Below are 13015 nucleotides of genomic sequence, written 5' to 3' on the forward strand. Positions count from 1 at the left end.
CATTTCTTCTTTTACCTGGGAGATTATTTCTAATTTGAATTCCTTTACAGCTACCTGGAGTTGCTTCTTTATTTCAGTTGCATTATTTCAGGCATTTCAGGTGTATGGCTTATATTTTCTTCTATGTACATGGCTCCTAGGCATTTTTGGGATGGGCTGGAGGTTTAAGATTGCATTTTGGTCTTTCACCTTATCATTTTCCTATATTTCCATGTTTCCAGTGATGTTCCGGAGCTTCCCCTGGGTGTGTTGGAAATTGCCTCCTACACCCTCAGTTCCTGGGACTGAATGGAGTTTGCTGACCGTAGTCCAGTCAGGTCTGGATGACCTCCTGTGCCACCTCCAGTGCTCCAGGAAGCTGGGCAGGCTCCTAACCACTGTGGGTGATGGTTCAAAGCTCTCACCAGGCTAGTGCCAATATACTAGAACTCACCTCACACGCCCTCAGCTCCCTTGATTGAATGAAGGTAGCTGGGTGAGGTCTAGTCAGCCTCTGAAATCTCCTGAGCCTAATCCAGAGTGGCTGGAAGCTGGGCGGATCCTTAATCACTGGGAGTGATGATCTAAACTCTCCCTAGGCCCTGCTCAGGTGTGCTGGAACTCACCTCCTGCAGCTCCAGTTCCCCAAATTGAAAGAAGGTCACTGGGCATGGCCCAGTCAGGCCCCAAACCTGCTGAGCCTAGTCTAGTGTGGCTGGAAGCTGGGTGGGTCCTTAACCTCTGGGAGTGATGATCTTAAACTCTCCCCAGGCCTGCGCCACTGTGCTGGAACTCCTCTTTGCACTTTTAAAATGTGACTCTCCATGACATAATGTTACACGTAAAGCTGACATGGACCTAACATGAACCTAACAAATACCCAGCTCTTCTGTTTTCCCCTCACTCCACTACTCTCTCAATTCTTCCAAAGTTATAAAAATTAATTAGAGCATCCAGCTGCCATTTATGAATGTTCACAAAACATTTTTTTGTTGGGTTTGTTTTATTTTCTTTTGCTTCCTAATTGAGTCAAAACTGTGGTTGGACTTAAGTTTCCTATAGTTTTAAACTTTACTTTTTGTTTGTGTTAACCTTAAAGGTAAAAGTATTTCAAATCTCTGTGGAAACTCATAACTTCTGAAACTGGCATATAAAAGTGTATGTATTGTATACAGCATGATGGTTTGCAGGATATAGAAATTGTGGCATGGTTGAACCTTGCTAAGTAACAAATACATTGTCTCATTTAATTAGCATATCGTGACCAGTCTTAATGTCCAGTCTTTGCATTTTTCTAGTCGATCATCATCCCTGATAACCATGTCCAGTGCAGTAAATGAGGAACTTGTAATCTTAAAAAGGAATGATATCATTAGAGAGCTGTGATTACACCAAGGCAGCGAGTCAACAGAATTATCACTATTTCCCAAGTGAGAAAAATGAGGGAGAAATAAAGTTTATTAAAATCTAACTCTATTTCAGAAAGGCTTTTGACTTTCAACTTGGCCAGGGAATGTAAGTAGGTTTTCCTACTGAACATGTGGCCAACCAGTGCTAGACTGCTTTTACTTCTGTTAGAGTAGTAGTTCTCAAACATAGTGACTCATTTTTAATTTTAGAATGTAACTTTTTGCAAAATAGTTTCCATTTTTAAAAGTTAAGTTTTTTTTAACTTTTAAAAGAACAGTTCTAGCTGGCTTTTATATACATTTTAATGTAAGTTGGAATTACTTATAAGATATCCAAAAACAGTATATCTTTCCTGTACCTCACTCATTCATTTCAGTAGTCGGTACTTACTGAGTGCCTGCCACCCATCAAGGCTATCGAGGCCCCGGGGAAGCATCCATGAAGAAAAGAGGAACTGGCTGAGCAGCTAAGACACTCAGTATCGCTAACAGGAAGCTGCAATACGTGGTGTGATGCTAAATCACACAGCAGGAGGACATGCCTTAGGCTGGGGCTGAGAGGGCGTCATCAGTGGTCACTGCTCACATGACCCTGAAGCATCAGAGGACCTGGCCAGATAAGCAGGGAGACAGGAGAATAGGGAGGAGCCTTCCAGGAGAGAAAACAAGGTGGACAGGGAATGGACAAGAGTGGCATAGGCCCAGCTGCCTGAGTCCTGCTGCTTCCTGACAGTGTGTCCTGTGACACCAGGAACAAGGTTCAAAAGCCTCTGCAGTGCATCCTGTGAGATATTTCAGACCACTTAGGAGCCTGGGCAGTGCTGGATTTTCTATGAAATATTTAGCAACCATCACTGAAAGTATGAAATTCTTGAAATTTTACATATATTTACATGACTCACATGACTTATGTATATATATATATATATATATATGTTATTTAATTTTATACATATTATATAATATATATATGGGCAGATGTCACAGCAACCCTCCATCCATCCCCATGGCTGGTACTCAGCCCCAGATGACTACTCCACAGCAGGGGAGAGAACGAGGTGACACCCACCCTCACTTCATCCTCCAGGTACCATTGTTGTAAGGAACCATAAAAGCACAGAAGAAAGTAAAATTTGCCACAAAAGAAGGCAGTTAATTTTTAGTATTGTACACATATGAACTTCATTTTCAAGATATGTTTGCCTATGGTTCACCTTATTTTTTAATGGTGCTTGTTTGTAACTCTGGGCCATGAACAAAAAGTTTGTGCTGACTGAAATCCCTTTCCCCGCAGCGATGTACAGGCATCGTCAATGTAGAGCAGTCCTGGCCCCTGCTTGGAGATGGTCCTCACTTTCCCCTTTTTCTGTTTTTTTTACAGATCAGCAAACAGCAGCTGCAGACAGTCAAGGACCGGTTTCAGGCCTTTCTCAATGGGGAAACCCAGATTGTGGCTGACGAGGCCTTCATGAACGCTGTCCAGAGTTACTATGAGGTACGAAGCACCATGGGAAGGCCAGGGGTCTGGAGCCCCAGGAGGGGGTTCTGCGTTACTGGTCTAAAGGAGCCCACCTCCCCGGGCGCAGGGGTTGGCGGTTGGTTACAGGGTTAAGCAATAATAGCATTTTCTTTTGTGGAAAACATAAATAGAAGGTACTACTTGCTGATTTTTAGACCAGGTAATGTGCTGACTGTTTTCTTTGGGATAAATAACATTTGCATGAGATGAATCCTGAGAAAATTTTCCATTTTACCAATGACAATGCTTTCAATGCATTATTTGCTGGAAAGATTTTAATTTGGTAAAATTCTCCTTGTCTGCTAGCTAAAGCATTTGGCTCACTTTTTGGAAACAGTGGCACGTGATCACAATGAGCTCTTGTGAAAATACTATTGACTGCTTTGCTAAATAGCATTTAATAGTAAATGACCTCAGTGGCATGTGTTGGTTCCAGCAAGGGACTCATTTTGCAGATACCGACTCCACCTACAGACTCATTTCCTTGGTGAAATTCCTATATGGAGCTATTTTAGATGTCAAAGTAATTTTCATATTGGCCCCGATTCAAAAATTTTTTTTTAATTTTACACACAGTATTGTTAATGCCAGAGACCTTGCTGCTTCATCTGATGTGATGTAACATCTAGTGAATGTTCATGGGCTGCAAGAGTGAGACTCAGTGTCACAGTGATGTACGGTAGTGAATAACTTGAATATATCTAACAAAAGATTTGGTAGAGAAACCACCCAAGAGTGAAATTAATTTTTCCCCTTTTTATCAAGCTCTGAATGCTGGTGGGAGGTAATTCAAGAGCCCTTGTCAGGCTAGACAGACCTTTATCAATACTTCTGTGTTTACAGTCATTTGCTAGAGTTTATAAATTTATAGATTACAAATCTTAATTAGAAGGCTCATTTGACTAATGATGTAAATTTTAAATGCCATTTCTCTTAATTAAGCTTGAGAATTAATTGGTATCAGTGTGCTGACGAGTCTCTGGAAACTGCCATGATATCTATGGTGACCCTGCTATTTTCCTCACAGTGATTCTTTTTTTGTCTTGCGAGGATCTGGGCGATGAGGTGATACTGAATATTTAATGTTAGGATTTGAGTAATGTATCAACGTGGGGCATTAATGATCTCACTGCTGTCTTCATTAGTAAAGCTCTAGAGGATCTTGAATTCACTGCTCTGAGGAAGACTAATCCTCTAAAGTGAAGGCCCTCAATCTAGGGATCAGGATTAGCCTTTGCTGGGCAGAGCTCCAAGGTGCTTGGCCTCTTCTTCTTTCCTCCTGTTCCCTTTACCCCCGGGCCTTGAAGAAGTTGACGCCTCTTTACCACTCACTCTAGGATTCAAGTGCACCCCTATTGGCCTCTGTTTTGGCCAGTTCTTTAGACCACAAGTGACATGCTCTGCAGTTGGAAAAATAGTTACCCACCTTCCAAAGTCATTCTGGTACCATCTCTTCACCCTGTCCTCCTCCCCCTTCCTTTTTCCTCTCCTACTTTTTTGTTTGCTGTCTCTGTATGTCTCTGTCTCTGCCTCTCTCTGTCTCTGTCTCTCTGGCTTTCCCTCTCTTTCTCCCCACTATACCATCCTGAAAATTTGACTTTATCAACAGCAAAGATCTTTAAAAAATAATACAGCTTTTCCTTTAAAAATTCTGAGATTATTTTAGTAGAAACACTTAGTTTAGGCCTTTGGCTTTGTTTTGCTTTGCTTTGTCAACACACTAGCATAGTAGTGACTTTTTAATCACAGGAGTAGGGAAATACTGCACTCTTACCACACCTACACCCATCTGATCCAGTCTGAGCCGTGCTGGCTGCCAAAAACAGCAAGCAGAGGTGACCTGGATGCTGAGCTGGGCTGGGACAGGATGATCAAGTTCCCTGTGGCTCTCAAAAGTGTGCAGATTTATTTTGTCCTTTCCTGGTGGCCCTGGTTGTCAGAAGAGATCGAGTTAGGCAGAAGATTATTCCCCTAAATCCCTACACTCATGGCTGTGAGGGCTGAGGGCCAAGGTAGGTGCTCCAAACTCTAAATGAGCAGCTCAGTCCTGTTTACACACTCAATCCTTAGACAAGCCACCACATCCTTTCACACATTCAGGTCTTGTACAACAAATGTCTGAAATCCAAGCCTTCATCCCTTCAAGCCTTTCTGCTTGATTTTTGGTTCCTTCAAGGCTGGTCTTAGTGTCACAGAGGGGATGGAAAACTTTTCTCAATCTCAGATCTTGCCTGATGGAAATCTGGGGGATTCTGTAGAAAATGGTCATGGAAAGGGTGGCTGGGAGACATGCAAAACTCATTTAGGAACTCCACCGCAGATGTCTGGCTTCCGCCAGTGAGGCAGCCGTGACTGAGTCTATTTATTTGGCTTTTTGTTTGTTTGTTTTGTTTTGTTTCATAGCTGATCTCCTTTAACAAACATCTGGTTTTTTCGGTCAAGCTAGTTTTTAATGTTTTTCAGACAGAAGTCTTCAGTTATGAGCAATACAAACTGTGGCTATAAGCAATACATTCTAATAACAGCAACAAAGACTATGATTGTTGTAGCTTTCCTTCTTATCAAAGGAAATAACCAGGCTTCAGAAAAAGTGGGAGTCAGGGTGGCAGAATGTCTGGAAGGAATGTGATGCTTGCTGTAACCTGAGTGGACACCAGGCAACTCCACGTTCCCATACTCGCTCTTTTCCCAAGCCCAGTGAGGAGCGGTCTCTCGGGGAAAGCTCAGCTCCCTGTCACTCTTGGCTGCAGAAGGACAAGGCTCTTTGTCTAGCAGTCCTACTGAGTCCGTGCCATGGAAAGGGCTCCTACGAGGAAGACTGAGACACTGTCATCAGAAGAGAAGGCTTGCCAGGCAGAATGTGCAGGTTTCTTCTGCCCGAGCTGGGCCTTGAAGTCTTTGATTGACATTTTTGTAAAATCATCATCATCATCATCATAATCATCATCACTTTTATCATCATCTAAATATCATCTGTGAGGTTGCGTTACCTATTTTTCTAAAATGCAGCAATACATTTTCCAATAAATAAATCCCTAATAACTATTCAGTGACCTTAAAACAGATCTGTCCCTGGGGAGAAGAGTATCTCCCCACTGTCACAGCATTTGACCCGGTGGGCAGGTAGAGGGATTAAGGCATGAGCCAAGGGTTGCTGAGTGCTGGCTGGGGTCCTTGGCCAGATGGGAGCCTCAGTTTGCCCACCTGTAGCAATATCTATATAGATGGAATCTGGAAAGTTCCACAATGAACATCTGAAGGTTGCCAAGAGGGACAGATTGTACAGTGCCCCTATGGCTGTGTAGAGATAATAGAAAGGAAAAGCAAGTTGGCACAGTCGGGACTCCCCAGTTCAGAGCAGGGTGAGGGTAAGACGGGCAGCAGGAGAGGCGCTCGGAAAGATCGCCTTCCACCTACCCCCAGGGCGTGGCCCCAGGTCTGCTTCTGAAATTTGCCCCAGAATCCTTTGCACTTTGGGGAGGCACAGCTTTAAGATCCAAAAATGCCTTATATTTTAGACATGAGCATGTACATTGCCTCCAAGAATGTAAGCATTCATATTTTTCCACTTAAAAAGAAGTGCTTCAAGTGATTATGAAAGGAAAACATGCCAATTATAAAAATTAATGTAGGAGAATCTTTGAAGGGCTCAAACACTTGTAATCTCATCTTCTTAGACAAGTAGTGTCAAATTTTGATACATATCTCTTCAGGTATTTTTAATGTATCTATATACAGTACTTCCATTTTAAGGTGGAATTTATTACAAAATTGTTCAGAACATGCCTTTTTTACTTAGCATAATTGTTACCACTTTTTTTTCCTACCTCTACACAAGTCATACATGTAATATGCCTTTACCAGTAAAAGATCATATTACTGACAATTCTTTGTGACCTATTCTTCCCTCCTCTCTCACATCCCCCTTACCATTGTAAGATTTTAGTATTAAGGTACGTGGTGGACAATGTCCAATACCAAAAAGTATATGTAATTTATCATGACCATATCATATTCTCTTAAAAATAACAGCCAATTTTTATTACATTTTTACTGACCCATTTGGCCTGCATAATCTCATGGGATCCTTACCAGCAGATCCTACAAACTAAAGTTATTATGGTCCCCATTTGAAAGGTAAAGAAACTAAAACTCAAGATAATTAAGTACTGTGCTCAGGTGACAGAGTTAGTAAGCAGAAGAGCCCTGTTCCTGAGTACAGCCTCTCCCTCCCACTATGGATATGTCTCTCACCAAGAGCAAACAGGTGTGTGTGTGTGTGTGTGTGTGTGTGTGTGTGTGTGTGTGTCTCACCATTAGGTTTGTTTTCTGTTTATGTGGGGGGAAAGCCTCCTCTTTGAAGAAGAGGACAAGGTATGACCTGGCTTCCTAGCCTGTCAGCAAGAAGGTAGGAGCTCCCCTTCCCTGCCTTGTGCTGGGCACCACCATACCAGGTAGCTGTGGTTGTGTTTCTGATACAATCTTGAGGCCGCTTGGCCATTGTGACAGAGGCAGAGACAGACGAATCTAGTCAAGCCACGGAGTCGCCACCATTCACAATCCTGTGTTTATCTGTTTATTTTCCATCTCTCATTATGGCCTGTCTGGAAGCTGGCAGAGAAGTAGGGAAGATTTATGGAGGCGCTGTGTGGCACTGTGCCTGAAGGTGAAGTCTCATGCTATAGCCACCAAAGAACAAAAACAGAAACAAACAGAGACACAAGTGAGGCTTGGTGGCTGGCTCAGAGACACACCAGTACTGCAAGTCAGTGCTTGGCGTCTCTATTCACCACAGGGTCAGGCTGGCCTGGGCTCCCTCACCTCCCACAGGCTGAGAAGCCAAGACAAAGGATGAGCCTGGAAATTAGCTTCCCGCTGTCACACCCCCATGGCTGTCTCCCCTCCTCCTGCACTTCCTCCTTCCTTTCTTCAGCCTTTTGCCTCCACAGTCCTGATACTCCACTCCCCAGCCCTCTCTCTGGGGCCTGACAGGCATATCCCACCTCTGCACAGACAGATCCCCTGCCTCCCCAGTTCTCATGGTTCAAGAAGGAAGACTGGATTGACCTCGCATGACAGTCAAGAAGAAGGGTTGATCAGGTTAAGTGACTGCAAAGGACATCGTGAGTGGTTCAGGATACACAGAGTAAGGTGATGTACCACAGAAGGGACTGGGAGGAGCAGGTGACTGGTTTAGGATTCAGGGCTCACTGAGCCAGTTCCGGTCACCAGCCAGACCAGGGTGGCAGCATCTGTCGTGAGAAGCCCATGCAGTGTGCGTGCTGATTTGCCCTTGACCTTCCTGCTCACCCAGACAGGGTCATACTCAGTAGGGGTTCTGCCAGGGAAGGCTGCCTAGTTCTCAGCCCTCTTGTATACATTCAACCAACACTGAGCACCATCTTCACACCGGACAGTCTAAACACTAAGAAGTAGCTGGAAAACAGTGTGACAACCCGCAATCATAAAGAAGCGATGGACGGTAGCTAGGAAAGGGTTTGGGGAGAAGGAATGTCATGAAGAGACCTTGTAACTGGGGCTCACTCAGGCTTGTGGGGCCCTTGTATGGACAGATGGGGAGGAGGGCATGGCTTTGTTGCTGACTATTTACAAATCGCCTGTAATGCTCAGTAGGACTGAGTACAAAGAATGAACCCTATATAGGTATACTCCCTCCCTAAGCTCTTTGTCTCCTTAATCCTGTACCTTGTCCTAGCTTATGTGTCTGATTTATGTCACTTAACAGTGTGGCTTTGAGCACTCTGCATAGATGGTCTCCTCCCAGGACGCAGGCAGCACATGCAACCAGCAAGTACCCTCCCTTTGCAGAGCACCCAGAAGGGAGAGAGGAGCGGGGGGCCATCAGTGACCCTGTGTTTCTAGTCAGCCTCTTTCCTTACCAAGAGCAAGTTGCTTACCCTCTCTGGAGGCATGGTTTTCCCATCCATGGCTCAGGCTGAATCCCACACCCATGTTCGTAGTTAATTTGGGATCAACATGGCAGGTACTGTGCCAGAGACGGAAGCTAGCATGGTTTCCACTTCAGGGTAGACTCTGGCTGATTAAACACATATTTCTCTAGGGCTCATCTGACTCCACTTAGGATAAGCATCTCTGAGGGTCGTGGTTAACATTCCAGCGCTGTGTGCCAGAAGCCCCACCGGGAGCCTTACACATAATCATGACAACACCAACTCACACAGCAGGTAGCAGCCCAGGAGTAGCTGACGTGCTTTTCACAAAACAACTCATTGAATTCTCACTTTAAAATAGCTACAGAGGGGCTCTGGGTACCCCCACTGTATAGCTAAGAGCACTGAGGTACAACGAGGTTAACTCACCTGGATTTTGAGTCCTGAAGTGGCAGAGGGAAAACCACAAGCCTGAGCACAGAAGTCCCCGATCGTGGTGTATATGTTGCCTGGAACCTCGCAGCCACGACTCTCCTCCTAAAAGGAGTTTCGCTTTCTGCAGTTTTGTTTTCCTTTGGTCAAAAGCAGCCCCAAAATAATACAGGGGAAATTACAAAAGTAAACCATTGATGTTTTAATTAACGGAACCTGAGAATTTGTGCAGTTTGTTATACACAAGGCACACACTTGTCCAGGGGCGTTGGGCACCTCTTTATTTACTGCCCCTCCCATTCCCCTCCCTTCTCTCTCCATCACCAGAATCCTCTTCTGCCTGCAAAAGGTCTGCCACCATGTGGATAAGCTCTACATTATCACTTTTCTTGTTGTATATTGTTATAATTGTTCTACTTTATTATTACTTTATGTTACTAATCTCTTACTATACTGAATTAATCAAACTTAATGATGGGAATGGACTCAGGAAAAAACATGGTCCCTCCAGGGTTTGGCACTACCTAGGGCTTCAAGCATCCTCTGGGGGTTCAGTACCCTCCCGTCTAGGTTCTGGGTGGTATTCTACTGCGGATGCACCAGTCAGGCGGGTTGGGCTGGGTGTGCCAGGCCTGGTGCCCCTCGAGGTAAGGCCGAGGAGAGCTGGCCGTGGCTGTCGCCCTGGGGCCAGCAGCTGACACGCTTTCCTCGTCCCGTCCCTGCCCAGGTCTTCCTGAAGAGCGACCGCGTGGCCCGCATGGTGCAGAGCGGGGGCTGCTCCGCCAACGACTCGCGGGAGGTCTTCAAGAAGCACATCGAGAAGCGGGTGCGCAGCCTGCCCGAGATCGACGGCCTCAGCAAGGAGACCGTGCTGAGCTCCTGGATGGCCAAGTTCGACGCCATCTACCGTGGCGAGGAGGATCCCCGCAAGCAGCAGGCCCGGATGACAGCCAGTGCAGCCTCCGAGCTGATTCTGAGCAAGGAGCAGCTCTATGAGATGTTCCAGAACATTCTTGGGATCAAGAAATTCGAGCACCAGCTCCTGTACAACGCATGTCAGGTAAGGTCCCCCCACCTGGGCCAGAACCCACTTCCAGATAATAAAGCATAAATATATTACATTGTATGACTGTTGGTAATATCTGCTATAGGGTAGATCATATTCATGGGTTTCTTCTGATATTAAAAGAATGACATCTTCTCAACCCCTAAAAATCTCATAGCCATGGGACTAAGATTATTGAGTCTTTAATTCCAGGTACAAAAAAAAAAAAAAAAAAAAAATTCAGGTTGGAAAAAAAAAAAAGATTATTGTGTTTAAGAGGTAAATTGACCCTATGAGTAATGGCTCATGGCCCGATTTCTGTGTGCCAAACTGCTGAAAAATCAAAGTAATAAGTTTTTTTTTTTTATTTTAAAAACGATTAAGATAAAAGAGGACATAACAAAACAGGTCAGAACAGAACAATTTAAGCAACATAGTGTTTCATCACAAGACAACCCGACATAACAGTAGCTACCATAGTGTCTCTTTTCTTGAAATATTTGAGTATACCTTCATAAACTATAGTATCAAACATAACAAAACAGTATAAAACCATTCAAGAGAATGAAAGTATTACAGGGTATTCAGAACCAACTAACAGAAAACGAACAATGGTTGCAATATTATCTCCTTGTCCATAAAATTTTTGTTTATACTATCACATATAATAAAATCCAGTAAGATACAACATGATAAACTGATGGAGACAGAAGAACAAAAGCTTGGTAGGACTTCAAAACAAGATATTAAATCAGCGCTAGCTATTATAATGTCTTGTTTTCTGTTTTGTTTTGTTTTTGAAATGGCCCTCTGCCTTTCAAATAGGTGGATTTGTCAGTGGAGTTTGTGTATCTTAAGCCAAGGACCCAACTGGACAGAATACCTGGTAATCCAGTGATTCTTTAGAACAGACCTAGTTTTATACCCTACTTTCATTACATCATGAATTTCCAGCTGCACCTTATGGGGACACCTGAGTCTCTGCTTGGGTGCACCCCCAAATAGGCCTATGTTCTCTCTCTGGGGGAGGGCTAGGAGCAGGGCATCTCAGCTCCTGATGGTTGCCTAACCTTACCATTTTTCCCATTCAGTCAACAAATACTATTGTCTACTTTGCAAAGGGGTGAAAATTTTAGTACATGTCACTGGGTTGTATTTTAAGAGTGTATTATTTCCAGCCCACAACCCTAGAGATTTTCACCCTGAAGACTGTGGTAGGTCCTGAACAAGCACCTCTCTTGCTGCTAATTGTTTTGCCCCTTACTCTGAGAAATGTTGGAGAAACTCAGGTCTGCCCTGGTTTTCCTAGACAAGAGCAGGTTACATTAAGACACATTGCTGTATTAGCCAAGGTTGCTCCTTGCTCAGTATCAGATAGACTGTGGTACAGTAAATACTACTATGACTCCTCAGTAGCTTTGGAGTCTACTCAGTTTCCCATTGGAGTATGAAATGGTAATCAGTTAAAATACATACTGATTTAACCATGTGATGGAATAGAATATTCTTCATTCAACAAAAGACTTGTTGTAGAAGGTAGCTTACCATGTGAGACAATGTCCATTAGATACTGCTAAGTGGAAACTGAATATCAAGCATAACCCCACTTTTATTTGGGGGAAGTGGGTAGAAAAAGTACTGAATGGGCCACACTTAAAATGTTAACCGTTTTATCTTTAGATTATGGTTGATTTTCATGGTTTCTAATTGTGCTTATGTACATATTCACAGTTTTTGCCTTGAGCATATATTTTGTTAATGGAAACAAACACTAAAATCTCAACAAAGAAATACTCAAAATAATAAAAATAAGGAGACATTACCTTCTGGGTAGTTTTCTAGGTGTTAGCTGTTAACATCCTACCTTCGTGATTTTTGCCATTTGTAAATATCATCTGTATGAATATTTAATATTTTTTACTCGATAAACTCAGAATTCACTTCTTAAACCCATCTGCATCCTAAGAAGTGGTTTCTGTGAAACCACAGCTTTGATGTGCTAGTTTTTCTGTTTTTTAGAAAAAGTGCACATTAAAGTGAAAAATAACTATTCAAAGAGCTGTTTTAGGTCACCTCACACTGCCAGTGGTGTGAAGCTGGGGGGCCAAGCAATGCTCTGATGTAGGCAGAGTGTTGGGACAGAAACCCCTGACGCCACTACTCAGCCGAAAAAGCTCCATGCCTACAAGAGCAACTTCTGAAGCTGCAGAGTGAGGCAGGTATAATTCGCCAGGGTATCTACGGACAGGCAGATGCAGGGGAAAGTACTATAATTAGGTTTCATAAATTACAGATTTACTCACTACTGGTAGATTTCTCATAGACTATTCTCTGCTCTGCAAAACTGTCAACTCACAAAAGCAAAGATATGAAAATGAAATCATATTGCTTTCATCCTTGCCCTACTTAAATCACGTTTTTATTTTTGTATCCCCCCTCAGTGTTTTCCTCTTGTGCATGTCATGCACGTCTTAGGGGAAACTGTAATCTGATTTCTGGTGTTGCTTTCTGGAAGTTCTCATGACCTCTTTTTATGGGGATCTGCCAGGAACTGCCACTTTCATCTCGAATGAGATATGACGTTTATTAAAGAGTGATTATATCAGTTATATAGCATTTGTTTATTATAACCTGAAACACATCCATCAAAGCATAAGGAAAAAAGCAAGAATGCTTAGCAGATATTTCTCTATTGGTACATGGAATTGTTAAAGTCTGT

At 43.4% G+C, this 13015-nt stretch overlaps 1 protein-coding gene across 18 annotated transcripts in view; it reads left to right on the forward strand.

Annotated features, from left to right (window-relative positions):
• The window catches only part of Cadps (calcium dependent secretion activator), a 453294-nt gene that overhangs the window by 113434 nt on the left and 326845 nt on the right, over positions 1-13015 (forward strand). For all 18 annotated transcript variants that reach the window (XM_063257158.1, XM_063257159.1, XM_063257152.1 and 15 more), the window contains exons 2-3: positions 2770-2883; positions 9979-10311. In XM_063257158.1, coding sequence (XP_063113228.1) covers positions 2770-2883; positions 9979-10311 — 447 coding nt within the window. The remainder of the gene's footprint in view (positions 1-2769; positions 2884-9978; positions 10312-13015) is intronic.

The sequence above is a fragment of the Cavia porcellus genome, unplaced genomic scaffold (genome assembly GCF_034190915.1).
Source record: "Cavia porcellus strain 051 isolate PalLab524CR breed Dunkin Hartley unplaced genomic scaffold, mCavPor4.1 scaffold_10, whole genome shotgun sequence".
Taxonomy (NCBI): domain Eukaryota; kingdom Metazoa; phylum Chordata; class Mammalia; order Rodentia; family Caviidae; genus Cavia; species Cavia porcellus.